Raw genomic sequence first — 27,585 nt, forward strand, 5'->3', positions numbered from 1 at the left:
GGGCTTCGGGGAGTTAGTGTTTAACAGGGACAGAGTTTCAGTTTGGAATAAAGAAAAATTTCTGGAGATGGGTTCTGGTGAGGGTTGTGCGATAAAGTGTGTGAATGTACTTAATGCCACTGAACTGCACACTTAAAAATTGTTAAAAGGGTAGGTTTTATGTAATGGATATTTTACTGCAATGAAACAATGCAGTAGATTTGGGGTCCTTATTCCTAGGTGGCTGCTTTGGTAGGTCTGAGGTGGGACCCAGAAAACTGTATTTGTTAAAAGTGTCCCAGGCCATTCAATACAAGGTTGGACACACTCATCTAATCTGTAGAATGGGGACAGTGGCTCATAGGGCTGTGGTGAGCGTCAGCTATCTTAACACGTGTAAAGTTTCCAGCACCAGGGACATTCAAGTGCTCGGTATATGTTACTATTATCATCTAATCCCACTTCCTTTGGGACCTTCCCCACATCCTTTAAGGTTGTCCAGTCTTGGCTCGCATACCTCCAGGGATGGGGGACCCTCTGCCTTTCAGGATGGACCATCTGGGGCTATCTGAGAGCTGGAGAGTTGCCCTGAGACTTGATGCAGGTTTGTGTGGGATCTTTCACAGTAGCCCTGGGCAGTGGTAGAGCAGAAATGGTCATTAGGACCCTCTGAGTTCAATGCCCAGTCACTGCAAACTGACTGTGTGTTGGGCCTGGCTGCCCTGGATGTGGTGTCTCTGTCTTTCCTTCCAGATCCCAGGCTGTGGTCTAAACCTACATGGGAGAGAACAGAGGCCCAGAGAGGGTAAGGGCTGGCCCAGGGTCACATAGCAGGGTGTCCAGGGAGCCAAGAAGAGTGACGGCTGTGTCCTCTAGGGAGGAGTGCCGGACCCCCCAGAGGCGTACATGTGTGGGGGTGGGATCTGTCCTGGTTGGACGAGGGGTGTCTGATCCCCTGGGGCCAGCTCTCAGCTCACCTCCCTGCCTTCCCAGACTGAGGGGACACAGAAAGCACTGTCCCTACCCTGGGCTCCTTCTGCCCCATCTTTGTAAGGGAGCCTGAGGCAACTTCCTCTCGGTGGCTCTCCTCCCCTGTGAGCCTGGGGACCCCCAAGAACAAGGCTGTGTTGTCTCTCCAACAAGTCTCCCCAGGGTCTGTAGTTCACTGCTGGGGTTCTTGGACACCTTAGCTGGGGCCAGGTGTGCCCAAGCCCCATGCCCAGGTATGTCATCAGCCTCCTGGGGAAGCTGCCTCTTTCCAGCCTTGGCCTGGCCCCAGGAGAGGGGCCCACGGCCATTCCCTGCCAGCCTCACCGCAGGCCCCACCTTTGCTAAATTCCAGTGTGCCCGGCCGCCCAGAGCCCGTGACTCCCATAAATAGAAGCTGTATACACCAGGAGGGGGCCTGGGCCACGTCTACTTTGAAGCCAGGCAAGACATCTGGTTCCTGTCAACTGGAGGTGGGAGAGGTGAGAGAGGTGGGCCACTTCCTCCCCGGGCTTCCAGAGAGCTGGCCTGGGCCGGGACAAGGGCTCCCCGGAACACAGTGTGCACAGGCCTGGGGCTGCAGGAGACCAGGCAAAATGCTGCACTTCAGTCTCCTCTTCTGTACTGTGGAAACAATGCTGCGAGCTGATGTCTCAAGTCACCCCACTAGGACGTGGCAGAGCCCCGGCTCTAACAGGTTGCTTTGTGCCATACGTCTTACCCCTGGCAGTGTGTAGAGAGCTATGATCATTGTCATCACCATCCCCATATACTGAGTGCTTCCTCAGGGCCCGGCAGGAAATAAAGGGCTTTACATTCTTGGCCTCACGTTAGCCTCATAGAAACCCTTGGAGGTAGCTATCGTTATTCCCATTTACCGGATGGGGACACTGAGGCGCCGCGTGGCTAACTGGCTTGTCCTCGGATGGACAACTAGAGGTAGGACTTGAATGCAGCCTCCAGGAAGCTGGAGCCCTCAGGCGGCTGAAGGGTCACTATGAATTCGTGTGTGTGCGTGTGCGTGTGCGTGTGCGTGTGTGTGTACGGGCCTGTGGAGGTTCCCAGGAGGCCACAGCGCCGTAAGTGGCCAGGCTTCCAGAGCCCTCACAGCCTCTGTCCCCTGCAGGCGCTGAGCAGCAGCGTGTACAAGAGCGCCTCGCCCTACGGCTCCCTCAACAACATCGCCGACGGCCTCAGCTCCCTCACCGAGCACTTCTCCGAGCTGACCCTCACCTCTGAGACCCGCAAGCCCAGCAAGCGGCCCCCGCCCAACTACCTGTGCCACCTGTGCTTCAACAAAGGACACTACATCAAGGACTGCCCCCAGGTAAGGCAGCCCGGCCCGGTGGGGCTCAGGGCCCCTGCTGACCTGGGAGCCCTGTGTCCCCCCAGGGCCCCTTCCGCGAGCGCCTGGCCCCGGGGCTGCTGGTCGCCACCCTTTTGTCCCCTCTGGTTTTTCTGAGGCGGGCTGGCTGGTATGGATGGGACAGAGCCCCCAGCTTGGTGCTGCGCTGGCCGGTCAGCAATCTGGGTGGGGGACCCCAGAATGAGGTTCTGGGCCTTCGAGTCCCCCCAGTCGTCCTGCCGAGGTGGGTCCTGTTACCGTGGGGCAGGAGGGGGCCAGCAGCATCTTCACGGCTCTCCCGAGAGCCCGCCGCCTCCCGCTCACAGGGAAGGAATGTGGGCTCTGGGCCAGGGATCCAGATGTGCGCCCCCCTCCCCCAGGCCCCCGCCTCTGCCTCCTCTGCAGCCTGCTCCCGTGAGGGGGAGGGGGCACCCTGCCCGCGCCCTGTGTCCCCGGGATAGGTCTAGGTGAAGGCCTCGGGCACCGTGGGCTGAGTGTCGCTCCCTTGGGGTGGGAAGGGGGTTGGGAGACCAAGGCTTCAGGAGCAGCCCCGTCTCTCACCCGGTGCTTTGCCACGACAGGGTGGGGGTCCGGGGGGCAGACCCCACTCACCAGGCGACCCTGACTCTCTGACCGACATGGCTTTGGAATCCTGGGGAGAGAGAGGTTAAGAGTTGTGTTAAACACCATACGAGGTTATCAGTGATTTTTTTCTCCCTATTGTTTTTTCATACTTTCCACTGTTTTTAGAACGTGGTACTACTTTTATTTTGTACGTGTAATGGAAATGGAATCCTGGAAACTCAGAAAATCCGTGTAGTCTTGCCCTCCAGATGTTGGCAGCTGAGGGTGTGGCTGGGCAGGGCTGGGTCCCTCCAGGACCGGCGGGAGGTCGAGGTGCGATTGCCAATCACCGCTCTTCTCAGAAATGACCGTGCCATGCCTCAGGTCCCGGCTGCTTCAAGTACGGCCGGCCACAGCTGCATCAGTATCACCCCAGAGCTTGTTAGAAATGCAGAATCTCAGGCCCAGCCCAGAACTGTGTTCTAGTAAGATCCCCGGTGATTCAGCCGGTGACCTCAGCCCTCTCCCCAGCCCTGGCCAAGAGAGGCCCACCCACGCCGGACCCACTGATGGGCTGCCCTCCAGATCCGCACTCCCCTGTGCCCTGTCTACCCTCAGTGTACACAGTAAGCAAGGGGCCCTTTGCATGAGGAGATCCTGGCAGAGGGTGAGGATCTGGTTGGCGCTCAGAGATGTGCCCATGGCCCACCCAGTGAGCCTTCCCCAGCTGAGCCGCCAGCACAGGGGTTGTCAGCTCTCAGGCACTCTGCCTACAGGGCACAGCAGAACTCCACCAGGTTTAAGGAGGAGACAGGCAGTGTGCTAAGTGCTCTCCAAGCATTTCATTCAGCGCTTACTTCTGCCTGGTGTGCTAAGTGCTTTTAATAGCCTCCTGTTACGGGATGCTTTGTGTGAGTGAAGGTCTCACACTGGACCATCAAGCCGGTCAGTGGAGGAGTGGAGATTTCAACCCCGCAGGCAGGTGACGCTCAGACATAAGCAGGGGCTCTCAGGGGCTCTGAGGAGGTGTGCTCGTGCTGGGCAGACAGCCTGGGAAAGCTTCCCGGAGGAGAGGGGCTTGAGTGGGGCTGGCAGGTTGATGGGACAAGGGTGACCAGTATCCAGAGGCAACAGATGATGAGTCAGAGGTGGAGGGATGGCGAAGGTGTGTGTGTATTTGCGCATGCGCTGCGCTCTCCCAGATGGGGCCAGAGCTCTTCCCAATGTGAGGGGTAGGAGGGCCCCTCTCCTAGGTGCCTCTCACATTCTAGCACTGTGCCAACCACGGTCCTTCCTTTATATGGGTTACACAGCGTGTTCGCTTATCTTGTGCAGGGCTCTTAACTCTGTGGCCGAAGTAGGAGTAATAGCCCCATTTTACAGTTGGAGAAACAGAGCCTCAGAAAGGTGACGTGCTGAGGAGAGGGCAGAACCCTGGTCTTGGGGCCTCTGTGCTCTTTGTTTCCTTGAGCATCCACACCGCTCCAGGCTGAGACTTCCACGGCCTGTGGAGCTTGTTTCTCCCTTGAGCTGGTAGAGCCCCTCTTCTGGCCCCGTCTCAGACTTGATTCTATCCGGGATTCCTGCAGACCCAAGGATCTCCCTTCACCCTTCATGAGGGTCACCATCCGTAAAACGAGGCTAGTGAGAACACTAACACAGAAGACTGCTGTGAGGACTCTGAAGTAATGCGTGAAAAGTGCTTAGCACAATGGCTGGCACACAGTCAGCCCTCAATAACTGTTGGCCAGCATTATTTTTATCTCCCTTGCATCACAATGCAGAGTGCACATACTTAGGTAAGTATTTTAGCAGAGGCTGGAATATGACCGCAGGCCCCGGGGGCATGTGCTGGGCTCGATTCATCTCTGCCAGCCCAGGTACCATACAGTACGACAGGTGCTTAGTACAAGTCTTCTGGAATGAAGGAACAGGTGGAAATCTTTGTTTCAAATGAACTATTATGTAAGAGCTGAGCATTTATAATATTTAAAAGTGAAATGCTTATTTTTGGTAACAGCTTTAATGAGTTATAATTCAACCATTTACAAAATACAAGTTGATGATTCTTTGCATATTCACACAGCCGTGCAACCGTCACCACAATCAGTTAAAGAACATTTCGGTCACCTCAAAAAGAAACCTCATACTCTTTAGCTATCACCCTCTGAACCCCCATCTCCTAACATCCACTAATCTACTTGCAGTCTCTGTAGATTTCCCTATTCTGGACATTTCATATAAATAGATTCATATAATATGTGGTCTTTTGTCACCAGATTCTTTCACTTAGCATATTGTTTTCAAGGTTCATCCATGTAATAACATTTATCAGTTCCATGATTCGGGCAGTATTCCATCCTGTTTTATTTTCTGGAAGAGTTTGTGGAGAATTAATATAAATTCTTCTTTAAATAGTTGGTGGAATTCACCTGTGAAGCCATCTGAGCTTGGGCTTTCTTTTGTGAGTAGATGTTTTTTATTACTAATTGAATCCCTTTATTTGTTATGGGTCTATTCTGATTTTCTATTTCTTCTTGTGTCAGTTTCTGTAGCCTGTGTATTTCTAGAATTTGTCCATTTCATCTAAATTATCTAATTTATTGGCATACAGTTTTCATCATATTCCCTTATAATCCTTTTCATTTTGTTTTATAATGTCCCCCTCTTTCACTTCTGATTCTTATAATTTGAGTCTTCTCTCTTTTTTCTATTGGTCATTCTAGCTAAAGGTTTGTCAACTTTGTTGAACTTTTTAAAGAACCAACTTTTGGTTTAGTGGATTTCCTCTATTGTTTTTCTCTTCTTATTTCCTTACTTTCTACTCTAACCTTTTTAAAAATTGTGGCAATATACATATAACATAAAATTTACTATTTTAACCATGTTTCAATGTACACAGTTCAGTGGCATTAAGTACATTCACATTGTTGTGCAACCATCTCCATCGTCCATCCCCAGAACTCTTTTCAGATTGCAAAACTGAAACTCTGTACCCATTAAGCAATAATTCCCTCCCCTTCCCTCCCCCAACCCCTGGCAACTGTTATTATACTTTCTGTCTCTAAGAATTTCACTACTCTAGGTACCTCATATAAATGGAATCATACAGTATTTATCCTTTTGTGACTAGCTTATTTCACTTAGCATAATGTCCTCAAGGTTCCCTCATGTTATAGCATGTGTCAGAATTTCCTTCCTTGTTGAAAGCTAAATAATATTCCATTGTGTGTGTGTATCTGTGTGTCTGTGTGTCTGCCTCATTTTGTTTATCCATTTATTCATCAATGGACAACTGGATTGTTTCTACCTTTTGGCTATTGTGAATAATGCCGCTCTGAACATGGGTGTTCAAATATCTCTTTGAGTCCTGCTTTCAATTCTTCACTCTAATCTTTATTATTTCCTTTCTTTAGCTTGCTTTATGTTTAGTTTGCTCTTCTTTTTCTAGTTTCTTGAGGTGGAAGGTTAGGACACTGTACATCATTTTTTTTTAATTAAATGTGGGTGTTTATAGCTATAAATTTTCCTCTGAGCTGCATCCCATAAGTTTGGTATGTTGTGTTTTCATTTTCATTTATCACAGGGCATTTCTCCATTTTTTTTTGCGGTACGCGGGCCTCTCACTGTTGCGGCCTCTCCCATTGCGGAGCACAGGCTCCGGGCGCGCAGGCTCAGTGGCCATGGCTCACGGGCCCAGCCGCTCCGCGGCATGTGCGATCTTCCCGGACCGGGGCACGAACCCGTGTCCCCTGCATCGGCAGGCGGACTCTCAACCACTGCGCCACCAGGGAAGCCCTCTCCATTGTTAAAAGCTATTTCCTTAATGGTTGCTCCAGGGCTTATCTTATACCTCTTAGCTCATCGGAATGTGCTTTAGATTTATACTGACTTAACTCCAGTGGAAATGTTACTTAACTACAGTATAGAAATGTCACTCCTTTGTAGCTCTTTACTTCTTTCCTTGTTCTTGTGGCATTACTGTTTACATATTACAACTATGTATGTTACAAATTCAACAATACTTGTTATAATTATTACTTTAGTTAACTTGATGTGTTTTAGAGAAGCTGGGAGAAGAAATGAGAGCAATTATATGTCCATAGCTTATGTCAGATTAGCCTTCTTATTTCCCATTTCCAATTCTTATCATTTGTTCCTGCGGATTCAAGTTACCACTTGGTGCTCTTTCCTTAGCCCAAGACAGATTTTCTCCTACCCACCTCCTTTGTGCTATTATTGGCAAATGTACTACATTTCTATGTTACAGGACAAATAAGACAATTATATACATATTGTTTTATAAATTGCTTTTTTTTTTTTTTTTTTTTGCGGTACGCGGGCCTCTCACTGCTGTGGCCTCTCCCGCTGCGGAGCACAGGCTCCGGACGCGCAGGCTCAGTGGCCATGGCTCATGGGCCCAGCCGCTCCGCGGCATGTGGGATCCTCCCGGACCGGGGCGCGAACCCGTGTCCCCTGCATCGGCAGGCGGACTCTCAACCACTGCGCCACCAGGGAAGCCCTATAAATTGCTTTTTGAATCAGCTAAGAGAAGAAAAGAAATCTGCACTTATACTGTCTTTTACAATTACATAACCACCTTATCAGTGCTCCTTGCTTTTTTTCATGTGTATTTACATTACTCTCTGAGGTCCCTTACTTTCAGCCTGAAGAAGTTCCTTTAGTATTTCTTGGAAGATTGGTGTGCTAGCGGTGAATTCTCTGTTTTTGTTTATTTACCTGAGAATGTCTTTATCTCACTTTCATTTTTTAAAGATTTCTTTGTTGGGTATAAAATTCTTGGCTGACAGATATTTTTAAATTTGAGCACATTAAATATGTTATCCCACTGCCCTCTGTCCTCCATTGTTTCTGATGAGAAGCCAGTTAAGATTATTGGAAATCCATCGTAGATGACATGCCATTTTTTTCTCGCTGCTTTTAAGGTTGTCTCCTTGTTTTCGCTTTCAGCAGTTTTACTATGATGTGTCCATGTTTGGATCTCTTCATCTTTATCATTCTTGGCGTCTATTGAGCTGATTGGATGCATTGATTAAAATTTTAAATCAGATTTGGGAAGTTTTCAGCCATTATTTCTTTGAATAACTTTTCTACTCCTTTCTCTCCTCTCCTTTTTGTGGAATGACTTTTAAATGGTCTAATGCTTTTAAACTCTTAAATGGTCTAACTGGGGGTGGAATGTGCAGAACACTAGGCCAGCCCTGCCTGGGTCCTGAAGCTGCCCATGGAGCCCCAGGCTCTGAAGAAGGTAGCAGTGAAAATGTGGTTAAAGCATTCACTGCCAACAGCCTGGGTAGTGGGATACAGGAACCAGAAGTTGGTAACCTGTTAATTGATTCTTTTCCAACCTTAAGGGTGGAGAGAGGTGTCCAGAGTTCAGCTCATCAGACTGATGAGGCTTCTCATAGGTACCAGGTGCAGTGCAAGGGGATTGGGCACTACAGGAAGAGGGGTAGCCCCAAAAGCAGAGGCAGAAAGTGCTGGAGACAAGTTCCCAGTGTTGGTGAAAGGCAGCCCCTCTTTGTGGGGTGAGGCTGTGCCTGGGCCAGGGTCTTTCTCCAACCAATGTCAGCACTGGCCCAAGAAGACTGGGACTCAAGAATGTCTACCATTCAGCTCTTGACAAATCTGTCCCTGTTGCTGTCCCCACACAGTGTGCCAGGTGTCAATTCAAGGGTAACAATAATATGAACAACAATAATAATAGTCTCTCAGCACTGAGTTTACCACTGAGCTTAGTGTGTAATATGCATTAGCTCATTTAATTGTCTCAAAAACTCTATCAGGTCAATTGCCAGATGATAAAACCGAGGCCCAGAGAAGTTGTGTGGCTTGCCTAAGGTCACACAGCTAATGAACAGTGAAGCTGGAATCGGAACTCAGGCCTTCCTGATTCCAGAGCCCATGCTTTTTAAATTAGATTCTACCATCAGCTTTAGCGTCCAGACTTTGATCTCCACCATCATTCTCAGAAAGGGTTCTTTAGAAAATGCGTTGCTGGAAATAAAGAGGGACAAAGACAATGTGGGCAAAAGCCATATCAGGCCTGGTCTGGCCAAGTCATTGCGTCTTGTTAGAGTCGAACGCTGGTCCAGCCCCAGGGTTTCTGTTGCCCCAGTGCAGTCAAGAAGGCCACTTGTGGCTGAGGCTGCCAGCTCTGGTGACTGCAGAAATCCCAGGTGGCTGTAGGGACGTCATGGGTGCTCTCTGTTAGGCCTGCCTGCAGGGTCACCTGTGTGTCTCATGCTGGCTTCTGCACACTGGTGTGGCAGGACCTGTTCCGCGTCAGCCGCGCTTGCCTGCATGGGTATGTGTGTTTGTGGTGGGACCTTGGCTCACTGCCACATCCGTGCCCAGCACACACAATCTGCCAGGACAGAGCTGGGCCCAGCACTCAGTACCATTGCCCAGCCTTTCCTGAGCTCCTACTGTGTGTCAGGCCTGTGCTGGATAAAGCTCTACCTTCGTCCTCAGTGGAACAGAGTGGACAACAGAAACGCTGTTGACCATTTAGGGTGACCAGGGCCGCGGTTAAGGTTTGCAGTGAGATACCACCTCTGCCTGGGGGTTCATGGGAGACCTCAGAGAGGAGGCATCTGAGTCTGGAGCAGGGAAGGTTTCCAAGGAAGCGTGTAAATAGTGGGAATTTGCCTTCCGGGAACCCCGAACCCTTGGCAAAGGCTAGCACTCTGGGTGCCTGAGGGGAGGGGTCGGAGATGTGGCTGCAGCAGATGGTGAAAGACCTGTGTGCCAGGCTGCACAAACTTGGACTTTCTCTGGAGGGCAAGAAGAAGCCATCCAAGGCTTTTAGGTGACATGCTCGGATTGGCATTTTGAAAGATCATACTGGTGGCAGTTGGGAGGCCCGGCTGGAAGAGGCAAGAGTGCAGACGAAACCAGTCTAGGAACGTGGATAGATGATAAGACCAGATATAAGACATGGGCAAGCAGAGGTTGGAGGTGAGGGGACAAATTCCAGACATGATGAGAAAGTAGCATCTGTGGGGCATGGTGACCAGGCAGGTGAGGGGGAGAGGGGTAAAGTGTCAGGGAGGACTACCAGATCGCTGAAGGGGCCACCTGGGCCAGTGGGGTGCCACTGCCTGGTATAAAAATACACCTGCCTGAGAAGATAGACTCCTGTTCATCTCATCATTCAGCAGACATTTATTGAACGCTACTATGTGCCAAGCACGTGGTAGGCCCTTGAGGATGCCACTGTGAACAGACCGGGAGAGCTTCCCACTTAATGTTCCAGTGGGCGAAGTCAGATGATAAGCACAAATCAGTAAGAAAAGAAGGAGCTGTGACATGGCAAGGAGTGCCCTGCCGAATATGAGTGCTCTGACCTAGAGGGCCAGGCCGGCTTCTCTGGGAGAGACAGCAGGCACGCTGAGAGCCCACTGTTCTTTCAGGGGCCCACAGAAATGTTGTGATTTTCATTTATTTTAAAACCAGAAGAAAAAAATGAAAGTAATAATAATGAGTATATAATAATGAATCCAGCCTGGGTAATATTTATTTTTATACCAACACAGTCATAAAATAGAATTTTTAATCACTTTTTATGGAGGAGGGGGCCCACAAGTGTCTTAATGTGGCCTTGAAGAGGGTCTGGGCCTGCTTTGGGTCAGGTGACCATTGCAGGCCTCTCTGATGGATGATAGAATGTGAAAACCCCACATACTACCTTTCTCTGAAGCTCAGACAGGGTTGAGGGTCCATATGACGACAGTAAGGACCCTGATGTTAGTGAAGGGACATCTTGTTAAGGTCAAAGGAAACAGCTTCAAGTTTATAACCCCAAAACCAGAGTTCAAGTTCCAGCTCTACTATTTACCAGCTGTGCAACCTTGGATAAGTCACTTAACCTCTCTGGGCCACCATTCCTCATCTCCAAAACATGTCTGCTATGTGGGGCCAGTGCAGGGCTCCCTGCCTTGATGGCCCACTCAGTATCCCTTTAGGGATGGAGACTGGGGTACGGATGGGGAACACTTTCCCTAAGCTCTTTGTCACCCTTCATGGTGCTCAGGCCCAGCCACACCCAGCTGGCAGCCCTCCATCAGGCGCTGAGCTGGGAGCAGGAATTCTCTAAGCCCTCAGCCTCCACCACTCGCAAGATATTCTTGGGGGGCTGGTTGCCCCTTTGAGGGAGGTCTGAGGGGTGTCATCACCTGTGTCTCCTGTGTCCAGCTAAGGACCGGGCACTGTGAGGGGTCTGGGGAAGGTCTGAGCCCAGGGGAGCTGCCATTCCTGAGTCAGCATGCCCAGGGCTGCTAATGAAATCCAGATGTCAGACGGAAAACAATCATTGCCCCCACCCATCTGGCAGCTCGGGTTTCTTGGAGATTGCAAAAGAAGAAGAAAAATAGAGCAGTGAGAGAATCCAATCCTAGAACAGCTGAAACCTTAGAGGTGGGATGTGAATAGTTTCAGGGTCTTGCTGGGGGAGGGGCAGGAGGCAGGGGGAAAGTGAAGGCTGGCCCAGCCCCCCCCCCGCCCCCCCCCGTCCCCATCCCAGTCTCTGCAGCCCCTGGACCCCAGCTCTTGCACCTCTACCCAGGCCAGAGCAGGCTGGTCCCTGTGGGGTGTCCAAAGGAGGCAGGGAGGGCCATGGCCCTCAGCCCATGTCTGGCCTCTGCCTGGGGTTTCCAACCCCTTGTTGTGGCCCTGACCTCCCTACAGGCCTGGGTTTCCTATGGGGCCACAGTGGCTGAGCCTGGGGAGGGGACAGGCAGAGAGGGACTGAGGGTATGCAGGATTTCCTGTGCAGAACCTCTGGGCAGGGACCATTGATTAGTTCAGAGACATCCATATACTGATGGGGAAACCGAGGTTTTCTCACGGCTGTGGCCAGGACTACAAGTTATGAAAGATTAATAGTGGGAGGAAGGGAAGGAGAGAGGGAAAAGAAAGGAAGAAAGGAAGGGTGGGAAGGGGAGAGAAGGAAGGAGGGGAGGACAAACTGTCATTTTACGATTCCAGTGAGGAAGGACTGGGCCCAGGGCAGGTGGCCTGCATCGTATGTAACAAGTATCATTGCAGGGGCTTGCTCCGAATCTTGGGGTCTGGGCTCTGATAGTCCAGTGCTCAGCACAGAACCTGGGATGTCGTGAGCGCTTGGAGGATATTAGCTGGGACGGGTGTTGATGGGGACGATGTAGTGCCTGCTAGTTGGTGTCGGTGCTGGTTTTGGGGTGGTCCCCCCAAACCCTATGTTGTGACCTCGGTCTTTCCTCCCTCCCCTTCCGAGGCCCTCACTTTGTGGCATGGTGGTTCCAAGCATAGCCCTTAAGCCAACCCGCCTGCATTCAACCCCCAGTTTGACCATCATTATTGTTATGCCTCAGCTCAGCTGTTCCAAACTGGTTTGAGAAGTTCTAGAGGTCTAAGAAAACGTTTCAGGATTGTGGGGTCATCCGAGAGGGCTCTGATCCCCCCATCCCACCCTCATCCCACAGGATGGGCTGCCTCTGGGGTGGGCTGCAGGAAGGCCATGTGATGAGGCTGGGCTTCCTCAGGCGCCTTGGGGTGGGGGCTGGGACAGGCTCTGATGACTTTGGGTCATGTAGGTTGGCTTGAGGGATGAGAAGTTAGGACCTGGGTCCTGGAGGCTCCACTCTACCCAGGGTGGGTGCTTTGGGAGGAGGGACGATGGGCCATGGCTGGAAGGTGTCAAGTGCCACCTGTGGGCTGTCAGCTCCCCTCTGGCCAGGCAGAGGGATGGACCCGCCAAGTGCTTGCCCTGGCAGAGACAAGTGGGAGCAGCTGTTGGGAGGATGGAGGGACAGGGCGTGGGGGCTCGTGTGGCAGTCACTTTTACATCCTTCCTGCTGCCCCAAGCCTGGCAAGAAAGAGTCTGAGAGGGCCAGTTTCACATCCTCAGCTGCCAGTTCTTCTTTTAAATGGACCACAGGTGGTGACTCAGGGTCCCCAGGAATCTCGCCATGTCAGTTGGCTTCACCTTCTGAATCATCTGTCTCTGGTCTCTGAGGGACAGGGATGTTGGCAGAGCCTGGGAGCCAGAACCTGTCCCTGGTCCTTTAGCCACGTGCAAGGCCTAGTGGATGGAGGGATGGAGCAGAGCAATTGCATCCTTGTGCTGAATAGCTCTCAGGTGTCACCTCCTCCAGGCAGCCTTCTCTGATTTCCCCTTTCCTCCAAGCTCAAAGGGACCACCCTCCGGAGTCTCAGTGAGCTGGGCTCAGAGCTCACTTCTGCCCTTCCCCAGCTGTATCTTTGTGTATGTTGCACAAGATCACCCAGGCATCTGTGAAATGGGCTCACCCACTTCTTGGGTATTTGTGGGAAATGTGTGGGCAAAGCAGCTGATACTGTACTTGGCATCCCACAAGCGCTCAGTCAATGGCAGCTCTTGTTAGTATTTCTCGCTAGGTTGCTGGGCCTCCATGAGCCTTATCTGCCCTCATTTATAAAGGGAGGCTCACGAGCCTGGCTTTACGGGTTTGATGTGAGGTGGGTGAGAGGCAGCCTGGGATGCCACGGGCCCTGAAGCCTCTTTTTTCTTTTCCCCGCCCCACCCCGGCCAGGCCACTTAACCACACACTCAGGTTCACCGTGCACCCGGGGCCCTCCAGCTTCTGTGCCTCAGCTCATGCCGTCCCCCCAGCCTGCAGTGCCTTTCACTAACATCTTTTTCCCACCCCCCCTTTCAGAGCCCAGCTTGAACTCATCTCCTTGGAGATGCCTTCCGCAGCCATTCCAGGCCCACCAGCTCTCCTCTGGAGCTCCACTTTCCATGATCTGCACCCCTATCCCAGGACCTGATTCTAAGGCCTTTGGTGGCTTCTCACCTGTCCTGCCTCCCCACCTTGTCCCCGGACGACAGGTGATACCCGCTCATTGTATGGCTCTGTGCCCTGCCCTGGTCCTGGAGTGTGGCCTCAGCCTGGGCCCCAGGAGGTGGTCTTGGCCATTTGCCGTTTGAGCTCTGCTGAGACTCTCACACCCCAGGGCTTTGCCTGTGCTGTGCCCTCGGCTGGTAGTTCACTCTCGTTTCTCCATCTTCTCCTCCGAGCTCAGCCCAAATGTGCCCTCTCCCGTGGAGCGGCCTCCTGTGCCCCCTGCCTGGCTCCTACCCTGCCTTGCTGAGCCCTGCCTAGCCTGGGGCCGATCCTCACACAACCGTCTCTCCACTTCCTGGGTGCCTACCCCAGGTAGGGTCTGTGTCTGCTTGGCTGGCAAGAGGTCATGGGCTTTGGGGTCAAAAGCCTTGAGCTCTTATCCCAAGCCTATGGCTCAGTAGTTGTTCAACTTTGGCCAAATTGACCCTGCCCCTGAGCCTTCACGCCCCCTGAGTGCATGAAATAGGGTCAGCCGTTAAGCCCATCAGTCGGGGCTTCTGTGAGATCCAGAAACAATGGGACAGGCAAACCCATTTTGAAAACTATAAAGTTGTACTGTTTGCCCCACTGCCCAGTGAGCAGCTGAGCACAGGCCCTGAACACAGCAGGCGCTCGCAAAATGTGTGCTGAGTTGCTTAGAGGTGAGCAAGCGGGCTTCTAGGGTGGGTGTGAGCCCGGGGGTTGCCGTGGCTCCTGCCCTCATCTGCTGGGGGGTCTTGGAGGCACACCTTGATGGCAGCAGGTTCCCTTCCCACCACATCTGGGTGGCCCCTCGGGATGAGCCTGCACCCCATGGCTTGTCTGGGGTGAGAGGTGGCTCAGTCTCTGGGTTCCACGACTCGGTACCATCGACCTGGCCTGCCTTTAAGATCTGGGCTTCCTTCCTCTCACCCCTGTCCCACATCTAAGGTTTGGGCTGCAGAGAAATCAGGCAGCAGATACAGGGAAGTTGCGCCCATGAAGCGGGGTGGGGAGCCTGGAGAAGTGCGCCCCCCCGTGCCTGGCCTGCCAAGCGTCTCCATCTCATCATCTCATAGAAATGCTCACTCTAGCCTGGGCGTGTCTGCGGTCCATCTGTAACCGAGTGTCACGGAGAGGTTAAGCAACTTGCCCTTGCTTCCACAGTCGATTAGGATCAGGCCAAGTCTGTCTGATCGCAGGAACCAGCCTTTTCCACTGTCTTCTCTATCCTTGAGGACAGCCCCATCCACCAGGACATGCTGTGCATCGGCTGTGCTCTGGCCCAGGCAGAAATCAGGCTGCGGGAGGCTTCCTCTCTGCCTTGTGTCTGCATTTTGTGCGGGGAGGTGAGTGTCTCTCATCCCACAGGTTAAGGAGAGGCGTGTCCTCAAGCAGGATAACAAGGGGTAAAAGCAAACACAAGCCCAAACTCCCCTCCACCACCCGCCCGCTGCCCTGCCCCTTGGCGGGGAGTGTGAAGCTTAAACAGGGCCGTGGTCTCCTCCCCCCACAGGCCTTCTGAGCCCTCCCATTCGCCGGTCCCTCCCTCCTGTGTGTTCCCAAAGGACCCTCGCACAACCAGCTTAGTGCCTTTGTCTTCTCTTTTGACTATGATCTGGGTCAGGGTCAGGGTGGGGGGAGTGGGCAGGAAGTCCATGAAATCACTAGCACAGTGCCTGGCGCATGAAAGTGCTGCTTCGATACTGTGCCCCCAGCATCGGCTGTGGCATCTGCCGCAGAGCCGGGCCATCATATGGAGATGGTATTAACAGTACAGTAGCTGACACTTACAGGGAGAGTTCTCTATGTCCCAGGCTCTGCTCTAAGCACTTTACACATATTGACTCGTTTAATCCTCACACCAGCCTTCTGTAGGCTCTTATTATCCCCATTGTACAGAGGAGGAAACTGAGGCACAGAGACAGTATGTGACTTGCTCAGGGTCACACGGCTCAGATCCAATCCCAAGCATTCTTGCTTCAGAGTCTGTGAGGGAGGAAGGGAGAAATAAACAAGACTCAGCTGGGAGGTGGGAAAGGAAAGGGAGGCAGGGAGTGAATGCTGGCTGAGCAACCTCCGTGTGCCAGAGACCACGCTGAGTCCTGGCGCATCCTCCACGTCCTCAGGGATGTCAGTTCTCCCAGTGTCACACAGGAGCCAAGGGCAGGGCGAGGATTTAAGCCCAGCAAGCCTGGCTGTATAGCCTGGCTGATTCCTAACCCTCTGGTCCACCAACCGAGGCCACTGAGAGCCAGATCAGTAGCCAGCACAGCTCAGTGAGGGCCCCCCGGGGACCCTCAGGAGAGCACAGGAGCTGTCTGGCCTCTGCCTCCAGGCCCACACAGTTGAGTGGAAGGCAGGATAGGGAGTTGCTGTGTCAGGCCACTCATTGCCAAGGTGTGCGTGGTTCTGACCAGCCACGGAGGAAGAGTTTAGAGGAGGCACTGTAGCCAGGTGGGTGACCTTGAACAAGCCCCTTGCCCTTGCTACACCTCAGTTTCCCCTTCTGTGCCATGAACCCAGCGATATGCATCCTGTCTGCCCCTCAGGGCTGCTTTGTGGATCTCATGAGCTAACAGAGCTGGAAATGAATTGCAAACCAAGCCAGACAAAAGTAAAGTGTTCTTAGGAATAAAAAATTTTTATTTATGAACATCTAAAGGCTTGCTTCTCAAAGTGTGGTCCGCGGACCAGTAGCAGCATCCGGAGCTTATCAGAAATGCAGGACCTCAGGCCCCATCCCAGACCTGCTGAATCGGAATTGGCATTTTCACAAGCTCCCAGGTGATTCGTGGGCATGTTAAAATTTGGGAAACACTGGTCTAAGGACCATCTGGGTTCCTACTTCCCCATTCCTTGAGACTGCCTTTTGGGTTTTCTTTCCATAGCCTGTTAGGGGTTCTTGGCTGGAAATCCCCCATCTCGTTGGAGGAAACACTCTGGACCAGCAGGACCCCTGCCCTGCTAGACTGCTTAGGAGCTGTGGGCATATCTGATTAAAACTGCAATCAGGCAGAAGCTGTGGAGCCTCTGCTGCTCTGGCGGGCTCTGAGGAGTGCCACCCCCATCATCTGTTTGGGAGTTCAGCTCCCACAGGAATCTGCAAGGCCAGCCAGACCTGCTACAGGGACCGGGGAGAGGGGCACCCTCAGCTGAGGTGCAGGAGGACTAGGGATTTCCTCTGAGCAAATAAAGCGCGTTTGTGCCCAGATAGGCTCCATCTTCATGCAGGAGGGCAAAGGGCTAACACTGCAGCTGCAGTGTTTCAGGTCAGACAAAAGAAAGAACTTCCCAATTGATTGAGAACAATCTGGCTAAGGCTGCAGAGGGCTCACATTCCCTTAAATGTGTGGCCATGTTGGGTGAGGTCAAGAGGCAGAGGCAGAGGCAGAGGCAGAAAGGATTCCCAGAGGTTCTCTGTCCAGCCTCTGCCTTGAGACCATCTTCACTTAGAGAGGTCAAGGAACTTATCTGCGGCCACTCGGCGTGCTAGTGCAGCAGGGACTCCTGGCCTCTGACTCCCCATTCCCGGGACCCTCCTTCATTACAGGCCTCCCTGGAGGCTGGGGATTGACCTTGATGACCTCCACAGTACTCCTCCAGCCCCCCTGGAAACCACCTGGAGGACTTCAAGCATGAGGGTGGGGGAAGGGAGGGGCTGGCTTTGTGAGCCTAGCAGTTTCTGTCCTGGCCTGCTTGGTCCCCAAGACCACTGGGGATGCCTCTGGAGCAGGGGGACTCTACGGCAGACACAGAGAGTTGGGCACAGGGTCCCTGGAGCCCAAAAGGTCCAGGTGGAGGTAGAGCACGGCCTGAGGGGGCTGACCTTGGTGTAGAGGCTAGAGACCACTGCTGTATGTTCTGGGCCAGCTACTTGCATTCTCTGTTTCCCTGTCTGTGATAAGGTGGTGAGGTTTACCAGATCAGTGCTTCTCAACTGGGGCTTCACAGCAGAATCACCTGGGGATTTTTTTTTTTTTAGTTTGGTGTTGGACATTCTGATTCAGTAGATCCTGGGTTGGCGTGGCCATGGGCATGCTTTCAGCTCTCCAGCTGATTCTGATGCACCTTTGCCCACGTCTGAAGTGGAGCTCAGGCAGGTGTGGGGGAGGGCCCCTGCAGGTGAGTAAAACCGTCCTGGTCCTTCTGAGGTCCTGGGGATTCAAGATTAGAAGGTTCCATGAGATGGAAATGAACATTCCAGGAGTTCCTGCTTCCAACGCTGTACGAAGTTCAATCCCAGATTTCTTAGATCCTGTGATTACCAAATTTTATTATTCTGGGAAACGAGGCTTCCCACGTGGGGTGATACTGACACATGGTTGTTCTGAGTTTGTCAAGAGTCTGAGGTTCCTGTAATCATTCCATATCTCAATGGTGGGATTCTGAACTCTCCCACGTTTTCTGTTTCAACGTGCTGTTATTCTTGTTCTTTGAAATGAAGATTCTCCATGTCTATGATTCTAACACATTATTCTTCTGAATTTTAGAGATTAAGAATCGAAGCTATTACGGTACTAACATTTTTTAAAATTCTAAATTCAGCAACTCTGTGATCCGTCATTCCATCCGGGCTGTTGGCTGCCAAGACCCAGAGCCTGGCCTTTGTCTCCCCCAGACAAGGTGGTGATTGTGTAAGCTTGGATGCGTGCCCCCTCCCCTGCTTGGCCTGGATGGCCTCTCTGGGGGGAAGAGCAGGGGTGGGGAGAGCAGAGACCCCACAGAGCTCTCTCTGCTCTAGCTCTTGCTCTGTCACTGTCAGTAGAGGAGTGGAAGGTGGAGCAAGGATGAGGGGCGTGTTTGACCGCACTGCAGGAAGGGCTATGGCTTAGGTATGTTGCAGCATCTCTTGTTGGCTCAGTGCATTGGCCCTATCTCACAGCAGAGCGGTCAGTTCCCAGAAGGTCAGCTGTGACTCAGACATTAGAGGTTATTGCATCCAAAGCATCTCCTCTAAACCCACACACGCCCTGACTCCAGATGGGAAAACTGAGGCCCAGAAATAGGAGGTCACTTGCCTGGTAGAGCTGGTGCCCAAACCCAGGCCTCCTCACTAAGCGTCCAGCTACTGCATGTGTCTTCCATCCCGTCCTTCTAAGGCCTTGCTTTTTGCACAGAATCATCAACTTGCTATAGCAGCCAGTCAACTTTTGGGTCCCCCTGAAGGGCCAGGGACCAGTCTTGCGACTCAGGATCCCACATGCACAGCCTGTAGCCTGGTGGATTTCACCAGGCCCAAGAGCGGCTCTCCCTGCCCCACGTGACCTCCCTTGGCTGTTCCCTGCCGGCCAGGCCACACCGTCTTCTGTTTCATTTGCCCCAGGACTGGTGCCACATGCGCCAGCACACGGCAGGCTCAGAGACCAGGAAGAAGGGGGGGAGCCAGGAACAGGCAGGTGTAGGTTGGGGCCGCCACCTACTCACCGTGTGACCTTGAGAAAGTCCCTTCTCCTCTCTGGGCCCGTGCGTTGCAACTCCCAGTTACTGTAAGGATTACACGAGACCCTGTATGGGAAAACCTGATGTGCTAGGAAGGGGCAGAGGCCAGCCTCACCCACGGCCAGTTCCTCATGCTCAGCAATGAGCCAGGCTCTGAACAGCAACTTGTGTTTGTTGAGGGAGACTGAGTGGGTTTATTTATATTCGCTGAGAGGAGGAAATTTGGGATTCCAGAGACTTTCCTGGATTTTCAGAAAGTTGGCAAGATAGAGGGGTAAGAGTATAAAGGCCTCGGGCATGTGAAATTTCAGACAAGCGTCCATATAATGCCGAGGAAGGCGACGAGGTCTGCCTTTACTGAGTTCCAGCTGTGGCCAGGCACTTTGCATTCATGAGCTCATGAGCTCTTCTCAACTCCCCACCCGATGGATACTGATTCCCACTTGAGCGATGGGAAACTGAGGTTCAGGGAGGTTTAGAAACCTCCTTAAGCTCTTGCCGCCAGTAATGGCAGAGCCAGGATTCGAACCCAGGTCTCAGAGCTGCACAGCCAGAGCTCTTTCACTTGGCACTTGGCTGGCTGAGAGGATGTGGGGTCATGGGATAGACAGTGGCCAGGGACTAGAAAGACATTTTCCAGGAGAGATGAGTGGTTGCATTTTTCTCTTCCTTCAGCATGATTCTCCCAGTTTTCCATGAAGTTATTTTGATGGATTTGAGAAATCCAGAGCTGCCTGTGGTTGCCCAGCCCTGGACCTCCCCGACCTCTCCCTGGCCCACTGCAGCTTGTAGAGTTGGGTGCAGAGCGAGGGGCTGTGTGCAGCCACACACGTGGCGCACATACCCGGAGCTCCAAGTGTGCGCCCTGCACACACACCCCCCTCTCCAGTATGCAGTGCGCATGCCCGCACAGAGGCTCTGCCGCTGCTGGGCCCCAGGGAGCTACCAGGTTGATGGGAAGCTCAATGAACACGCCTCCCTTGGGTCCCAGACAGGCTTAAGGAGCCTCTGCTACCCTCTTGACCACCTGCTTCCCTGTCAGTTGACTGAAAATGGAGCTGGCGCCTCATCTTAAGGTGTGTGCCCGGGAGAAACACCTGTGCGTGTCATTCCTTTGCGCGCTACGTGAGCACCTGCAGTCTGCAGACACGTGCCCGCCCAGGCTCAGTTCAGGGCCCAAGCTCACTGCCCTTTTGTGGGCAGAATAAGAAGGCTTTGCTCCATGGCCTTCACATGCCAGTCTCCCACACCGTTCCTTCCATTCCCGCGATTCTGACCTTATGGGCTGCTGGGAGTGAGGCAGGGGTGGGAGAGATGGGCCAGGACCCATAGGAGCACATGTGGGTGGGCTTCAGGGACTGGAGACGCTGGGCTTCCGGGGGGCTTGCCTTGGGTCCCTGAACTGAGTACTGAGTACTGCCCTGGTGCCAACCCTGGGGAGGAGATGTGCCCGCCTGGGGACGTGGCTGGTATCAGGTGGCATGGTGCTCCTCTGGGGTTGAGAGACCCTCACAGGGAGCATGGCTGGGTCCCAGGGCTGAGAAGGTGCTAGGAGAGCTTCTGGAAGTGCCCTCCACTCCTTCCTGTCTGCATCGGCCTCAGGCTTTCCCCTAGCACTGGACTTGGATTGGGGACATCTGAGCTCTGTCCTGCCCCTCATGGGCTGTGTGATGCTGGAGGTCCCCTTGCCTGCCCCGGAGACCCTGCTAATCACCTGCTGTGCACACTGAGAGGCTGGACCACGGAGAACCCAGGGCACCTTTCCCTCCGACTCCAGCTTCTTCCCCTTCCTCCTGAGTTTTATCCCTCTTTAAGACTCAGCACTTTTTCCATTGACTCTTCCTTCTGGGCTCTGAAGAGTCGTTCCAGGGCCTAGGAGGCAACTCGAGACTGTGGGCAAGCCTTGAACCTTGGCGTTTCTAGCTTGCTCCTTCCTGTAATGAGAGCCTTTTGCTCACCTGCAGGGGAGTGTGTGTGTGTGTGTGTGTGTGTGTGTGTGTGTAATTGCAGCACCACACCAGGGTATCTGGCTCCCCCTCCACATCAGACCTGTGGTGGCCCCTCCCCCGGGGGGCAGCTTGTACAGGCTCAGGTGACAGGTTTATGGGCAACTCCTGACTTCTGAGGGCAGGGCCCTGGGAAGGAGCTGGGCAGGTAGTTATGACGAGGCTGTCCCATCCATCGCTGCTGCCTGCTGCCCAGTCCTCCTTCCGTCCATCACCTCCCCCTGCCTGCCCTCCCCCAGTTAGAACCAGGGCTGTCACCAGCAGAGGGGGGGACCCTGGCCCAGCCCTCACAGCCAGGCAGGAGGGCTGAGGCTTGACCCCTGGCTCGCCCTCCCCCAGGGCCACCCCAAGTCCTGTGGACGGTACCTCCTGTCTGTCTTTGGAGTCCCTGCACCCTTCTCCTCTCTGCCGCCCCTCCCCAGACCATACCATCGCCTCTCACTAGCCATGTGGCTGCAGCCCCCAAGTGTCCTCATGTTCCATGTGCCCCTCCCCCCATTCAATCCATTCTCTAAACGCAGCCAGAGACCTCTTGAAACGCCAGGCTGACCTTGCCACCGCTGATTTTAAATCTTTCCCTGACTTCCCTTGACTCCCACGCTAAAATCCAGCTCGGCGGCGTGGTCCCAGGGCCGGTGTGGGCTGGCCTCCGCGGGCCTCTAACCCTTAAGCCCTCCACGCTTCCTGCCATCCCAGCCCTTTGCGCAAGCTGCCCGGTCCACGTGGATCCCTGTCTGCTTTATCTTCACCTGGCTCTTCCTGTACTTCCCGGGGCCTCCTCCCCAGCCACCCTGGCCACATGCCCCCGACACAGAGGGCTCTGCTCTCCCAGAGCACGTCTCTCGGTGTGTAGATGGATGTTCAAGTGTGTTACTTTTATCTGTTCATTTAGCACGTCTTTGTGGAGCACCTACGGTGTGCCAGGCACTGCCCCAGGCACCGGGGACAGTCCATAGTGAACAGGAAAGACAAGGGAAGAATACGGCTCACGCGGTGTGGGACGACCTACGGTAAAGACGTAGGTGCAGATGGGTGCGCTGTGGTGTTAGGTTGTGTTCAGAAGGCTTGTTGGGACAGTCTCCCCGAGGCAGCAGCAACTTGAATAGAGATAGATGAAGCAGGGAACGAACAATGCGGAGAGATCTGGGGGAAGGGCACTCCTGGCCGAGGGGACAGTAAGAGCAAAGGCCCTGAGATAAGGCGAGGATGTGCTTGGCCTGTCTGAGCAACAGCAGGGGCGCCAGAGTGGCTCAGAGGCAGCGCTGGTTGGGAGGAGAAGGGATGAGGCAGAGGGGTGAGCACATCCCCAGCTCCGCTCTCCCTTCTCCCGCCTCCTCCCCCAGCTGGGCAGCCCTCCCCTGGGGGACATAGATGGGTGCTTGTCTCGAGGGTCCCCCTCCCCTCTCACTGCCCCTCGGAACACTCGGCGGCAGGGACAGGAAGTGTCGGCCCTTGCCTCCCAGCTGCCCGGGTGGGACGCCACTGAGCCGGCCAGCCTGCCCGAGGAGGGACAGAGGCCCTATTGAGCCCGCTCTCCGGACCGGCAGGGACAATAGCCACACTGAGGACCAGGAACATCGGCGGCATGCTTGTTCAGGAAGTCACCAGCCTGCTGCCTGCCCCCCTCCCCATGCCTCCCCAGCCCTCCTGGCTTTCTCCTCTAGCTACTTATTTCAGGATGATGGTCATGTCCAAAATGATCACTTTGTCTTTTACCTCCTCCCCAGAGGCTCCCTGCTCTGCGCCAGACCCACGCTGGGCCTGAGGATGAGAGCGGAATCCTACATGGTCTCTGTCCCCGGGGAGGGGCCTGGGAGAAGGCAACAGGCTCACAGACTGAGTGGGGTACCTCAGTGCTTGCTACAGAGATGCACAAAGTACAGGGGGCAAACTGCGACCCAGGGGGATGTCTGCCAGGAAGGCTGGCTGGAAGAGGAGTGTTTCTGAAACCATGTGGCACCGGCGGGGCTAGACTAGCATCTGTTACAGGCCCAGAGGTGGAAGGAAGCAGTGATTTCTGCCTTAGGGCAAGCCAAGGCTCATGCCACGCCAGACTCAACCACTGTCTGCTTCTTCAGCCTGTGTGCTGTCTGCTTGTGGAACATTTGCACAGGAAGGATCTTTGGCGATCGCCTAGGCCTGGAATGCCAACACAAGTCCTGTGTGTCCGTCACCCCCAGCCCACGGCCATGTCAAGGCAGATAGCACCAAAATTACATTATTCTTGCCTATCGAGCTAGGATGCTGCCACAGCATCTCTCTTAACAAAGTGCTCCGATAGCAAGTAATTGGACGCGCAAGATGAAGTATTTGCCTTTCCCGTCATGTTCTCATTGACAGATGGGGAAACTGAGACCCAGGCCGCGAAGGGGCTTGTCCCACGTCACAGAGCACATTGGTGGCGGCATGCTGGGGCTGGGGTAGGGGTGGGGTGTGTTAAGAAACACCCACGTTAGAATGTAAATTGGTGCAGCCACTGTGGAAAACAGTATGGGGTTTTCTCAAAAAACTAAAACTAGAGTTATTATTGATATATGACCCAGCAGTTTCTCTCCTGGGTATATACCTGAAAAAAAAGCAAAAACACTAATTCGAAAAGATACATGCACCCCAATGTTCATAGCAGCACTATTTACAATTGCCAAGGTATGGAAGCAACCTAAGTGTCCATCAACAGATGAGTGGATAAAGAAGATATGGTTTTATACACACACACACACACACACACACACACATACGTACAATGGAATACTACTCAGCCATTTCATAAGAATGAAATTTTGCCATTTGCAGCGACATGGATGGACTTGGAGGACATTATGCTAAGTGAAATAAGTCAGACAGAGAAAGACAAATACAGTATGATATCACTTATATGTGGAATCTAAAAAATACAACACGCTGATAAATATAACAGGAAAGAAGCAGACTTGCAGATAGAACAAACGGGTGGTTATCAGTGTGGGGGGAGGGCCAAAATAGGGGCTGTGGGGTGGAAGGTACAAACTACCGGGTGTAAGATAGGCTCAAGGATGTAATGTACAACTTGGGGAATATAGCCAATATTTTGTAATAATTGTAAATGGAAAGTAACCTTTAAAATTTGTATAAAAATTAAAAATAAAGACACACCCACCTTACAGTTTAAGTTGTGAAACCTTGGAGGCTGGGACAGACCCCACAGTAGTGTTTCCCTCTCTGAAGACGGGATCCCTGTCAGTCGTCTCTGTCGTAGCATCCCATTCCTTCATAGCTTTCATCATGGCTATAATTATTTGAATGAGATCCTTGGCGTTTTTCCTTTCCCACCTGACTGGAAGCTTGTGGGGTCCGGCATCACATCTGTCTTGTTAACCGCTCTGCTGTGGTGCCTCATAGATAGTGGGTGCTCAGTGCATATGCGCTGAGGGCGTGAGTGGAAGAGCTGGTGGCAGGCGGGGTAAAGGCACCCAGTAACTGTCCCCGTCTCTTCCCCACTCCACGGCTGGCTGCTTGGCCCCCACTGGCCTGCAGAGGACAAGCGGGCCCCTGGGGGCAACGTGGGCCAAGGTGCCAAGCTGGTCAGTTCCGTGCCAGTACATGGTAAGCAGCCAGCCCAGGCGGGGTGGTACCTGAGCTTCCTGGGGGGAAACCGAGGCCCGGGGAGCCACCGTAATACAGGAGTCTTGCCCACTGAGCGGGAGCTGGGCTGGCCGGTGCCTCCTGACTCCTTGCCTGGGCACCCAACCTGGCCACCGGCCCCCAGGTCTGTAGTTCCGGGGCTGACTTTTCCTGACAGCTGGGCCCCTTGGGATCTTTGTGTGCCGGGGCCAAAGCAAACAGCGGTGGGGGGTGTGTGTGCGGCAGAGGGCTGCAGGGCCCCAGTTCCTTTGCTTTCCTGAACAGTCGGGGGCCAGAGCCCCCGAGCAGCCAGGCCCCCTGCTCCCTCCATTGTTCCTTGTGATGCTTTCCAGATGCTGAGGAGTCACAGGCTTGGGGCTGGGCCAGGAGAGCCAGGCCAGCCCTCCCCCAGCACCCCACCACCAGTTCCACTTTTAAAGGGATGGCCCTTCTCCTCACCTTGGGCCGTTGTCCTGCTAAGCCTAGCAGCCTCACTGTCCTGCATCCAGACCAGTTGCTGGGGTGAGGAGCCCTGGGCTCCATTCCCAGCTCCGACCCTATCTTCCTGTATGGCTTGGGCTAGCTACTTGCCTTCTCTGTGCCTCTGTTTCCTGGGCTGTAGAATGGGCATGAGGGGAGGGGGCAGTGTGGAAAAGACAGTATGCGATTGACACTCCTACTTTAACAGACTGTCATCAGTATCACCTAAGGCAGTTGTTCCCAAAGTGGGTCCCTGGGCCAGCAGCCTGAGCGTCACTCAGGAACTTGTAGAAATGCAGATTCTTATGCCCACCCCAGACCTGCTGATTCCAGAGCTCTAGGAATGGGGCCAGCAGCCTGTGTGATAACGATCCCCGCAGATGGTTCTGATGCACGCTCAAGTGTAATAACCTGTGCTCCAGAATTAAGAGCTTGGGCATCTGGAGTCAGAAAGATGGAATGTAGACTTCGCAGCTCTGTGGCTTTGGAAGTGAGCCTTGGTTTCCTGGTAAGGAAAATGGATGGATGTTGCTATACTGTGTGTGGTGGGGTTACTGGGCTGATTAAATGAGGCAGATAGCACATAGCTTGGTCAGCCCAGCTCCCACACCAGAGCTCTTCTGGGACAAACGCTCCGTGAGGGCAGGTCCCGTGCCTGCCTGGCTCACACCACCGTCAGCACTTTAAAGGAGCTGCCTCAGAACCCTGACAAAGGGGCATGTGTGCACTGCTTGCCCTCACAGGAGTATAGTGGGCACAGAGTGCACGGGATGAGCCGCAGAGGGGGCCGAGAACAGAGTGGTCCCTGCAAGCAGGAGCAGTCAAGGAAGGCTTCCAGGGGGAAGTGCAGCTTCCACGGGATTTTGTTGGGAGATGGGAGATGCCAGTTAGTGGGACTGGCGTGCAGAGGTGGTGTGAGAACGAGTACCACCAGCCGGCCCCCCTCCTGTAATGGGCACGTTCCCCTCCCCGCCTCCTCGGCACACGAGCAGGTTTATTGTTACGGGGGCTGCCCACAGACAAGGGCGAGGACACCCCGGAAGGTCGGAGCTGGGGACCATAGCAGAGGTGCTGTGGTGCTGTGGGAGTGAGCCAGACCTGGGTTTGCATCCCAGCTCTGCTGCTTCCCGGCTGTGTGACCTCAGGCAAATCTCCCAACCTCTCTGTGCCTTGGATTCCTCATCTGTAGGGGTTGTAGGGAGGATGGAATGGCTGGTGAAGGTAACACTGCACGTGGCAGGAGCTGTAAGGGTTTTACAGCCGTGCCCAGGGAGGGTATTGGACCATCTGGGGCTGTACAGCACAGCTCTGTCCTCCTGACTGCTACAGAGCCCGCTGTGCTGAGCACCCCTGCTCTTGGAGACGGTGGGGGAGGGATGGTTTTGCACACTTTTCCTGCCCCTGGGTGAAAAAGCAAGGTCAACTGCAGCCTGGGCTGTGTGGGTGGGAAGTGCCTGGCTTCCTCGCCGTGACCCCCTAGAAAAGTCGCAGAAGGGCGGCTCTTCCTTTGCCAGGCCCCAACCCTGAAGGGGAGAACACGGGTAGATTTGTGCCATGGTCTGCTGCCCTGCAGTGACCGTGAGAGGTGCACGTATGCCTGTACGCACACAAACACACATGCATTTACAGCCATGCGCACCCTCCTCCCCAAGGCCCGTTCTCTGAGTTTCAGGACCGGCCAACACTGTGGAACCATGGTAAAAGCGGGCAGACGCCTGGGCTGGCCTCCAGGAGCCTCTTAACCCCTGCTCTGCCCAGTTACACTTGCCACAGACAACCTTGAACCCAGTCCACAGCCTTCTGACCCTCACTCGGCAGCGAGGGAACTGGATGACAGCCAGGTAGACTGGGATCAAAGGCCTGCCACTGACTTGCTTTGTGACCTTGGACAGGTGACTTAACCTCTCTGGGCCTCTGTTGCCTCATCTGGAAACAGGGTCACAATGAAGTCACCTACAAGTCAGGCGCGTGGCCGGCGCGGCGCTCAGTGGACACTCCCCACGGGCGGTTCCCGCCTGTGGCTGTCGCCATCTCCTAAGTGTCTCAAACTCCAACACTCACCTGATGAAAGTTCTCAGAGGTGGACAGCATGCTTCCCTTCCTACCCCCTGTGAGCCGAGGAGGAGATGGAGGCCCAGGGAGAGGAGCAATGGATGTGAGGACAGAGCCGAGGCTGGAAGCTGGGCCTGCAGCTTCTCACCAGGCAGCCCTGGGAGCCTCAGCCCCAGCTCCTGCCAGAGTGGCCCCAAACTGCCGACTTCAGCGTTTCATCGGCCAGGACAGATCAGATTTCTGTTCTGGCGCTTGGCCACCCTCCACACCCTTCCCCCATCGC

The 27,585-nt window shown here is 53.8% G+C and overlaps 1 protein-coding gene and 1 long non-coding RNA gene across 2 annotated transcripts in view; one reads left to right on the plus strand and one right to left on the minus strand.

Moving 5' to 3' along the window:
- The window catches only part of ZCCHC24 (zinc finger CCHC-type containing 24), a 61,834-nt gene that overhangs the window by 10,466 nt on the left and 23,783 nt on the right, over window positions 1-27,585 (plus strand). The window contains exon 2 of the mRNA XM_067710382.1: window positions 2,093-2,293. Within this exon, the coding sequence (XP_067566483.1) occupies window positions 2,093-2,293 (201 nt within the window). The remainder of the gene's footprint in view (window positions 1-2,092; window positions 2,294-27,585) is intronic.
- Window positions 20,470-27,509, minus strand: LOC137209144 (uncharacterized). Its single transcript, XR_010935916.1, has 3 exons — window positions 27,312-27,509; window positions 24,307-24,435; window positions 20,470-23,736 (listed from the first exon to the last, which is right to left on the minus strand). It is a non-coding gene; the product is annotated as an uncharacterized lncRNA (long non-coding RNA).

The sequence above is a fragment of the Pseudorca crassidens genome, chromosome 16 (genome assembly GCF_039906515.1).
Source record: "Pseudorca crassidens isolate mPseCra1 chromosome 16, mPseCra1.hap1, whole genome shotgun sequence".
NCBI lineage: Eukaryota > Metazoa > Chordata > Mammalia > Artiodactyla > Delphinidae > Pseudorca > Pseudorca crassidens.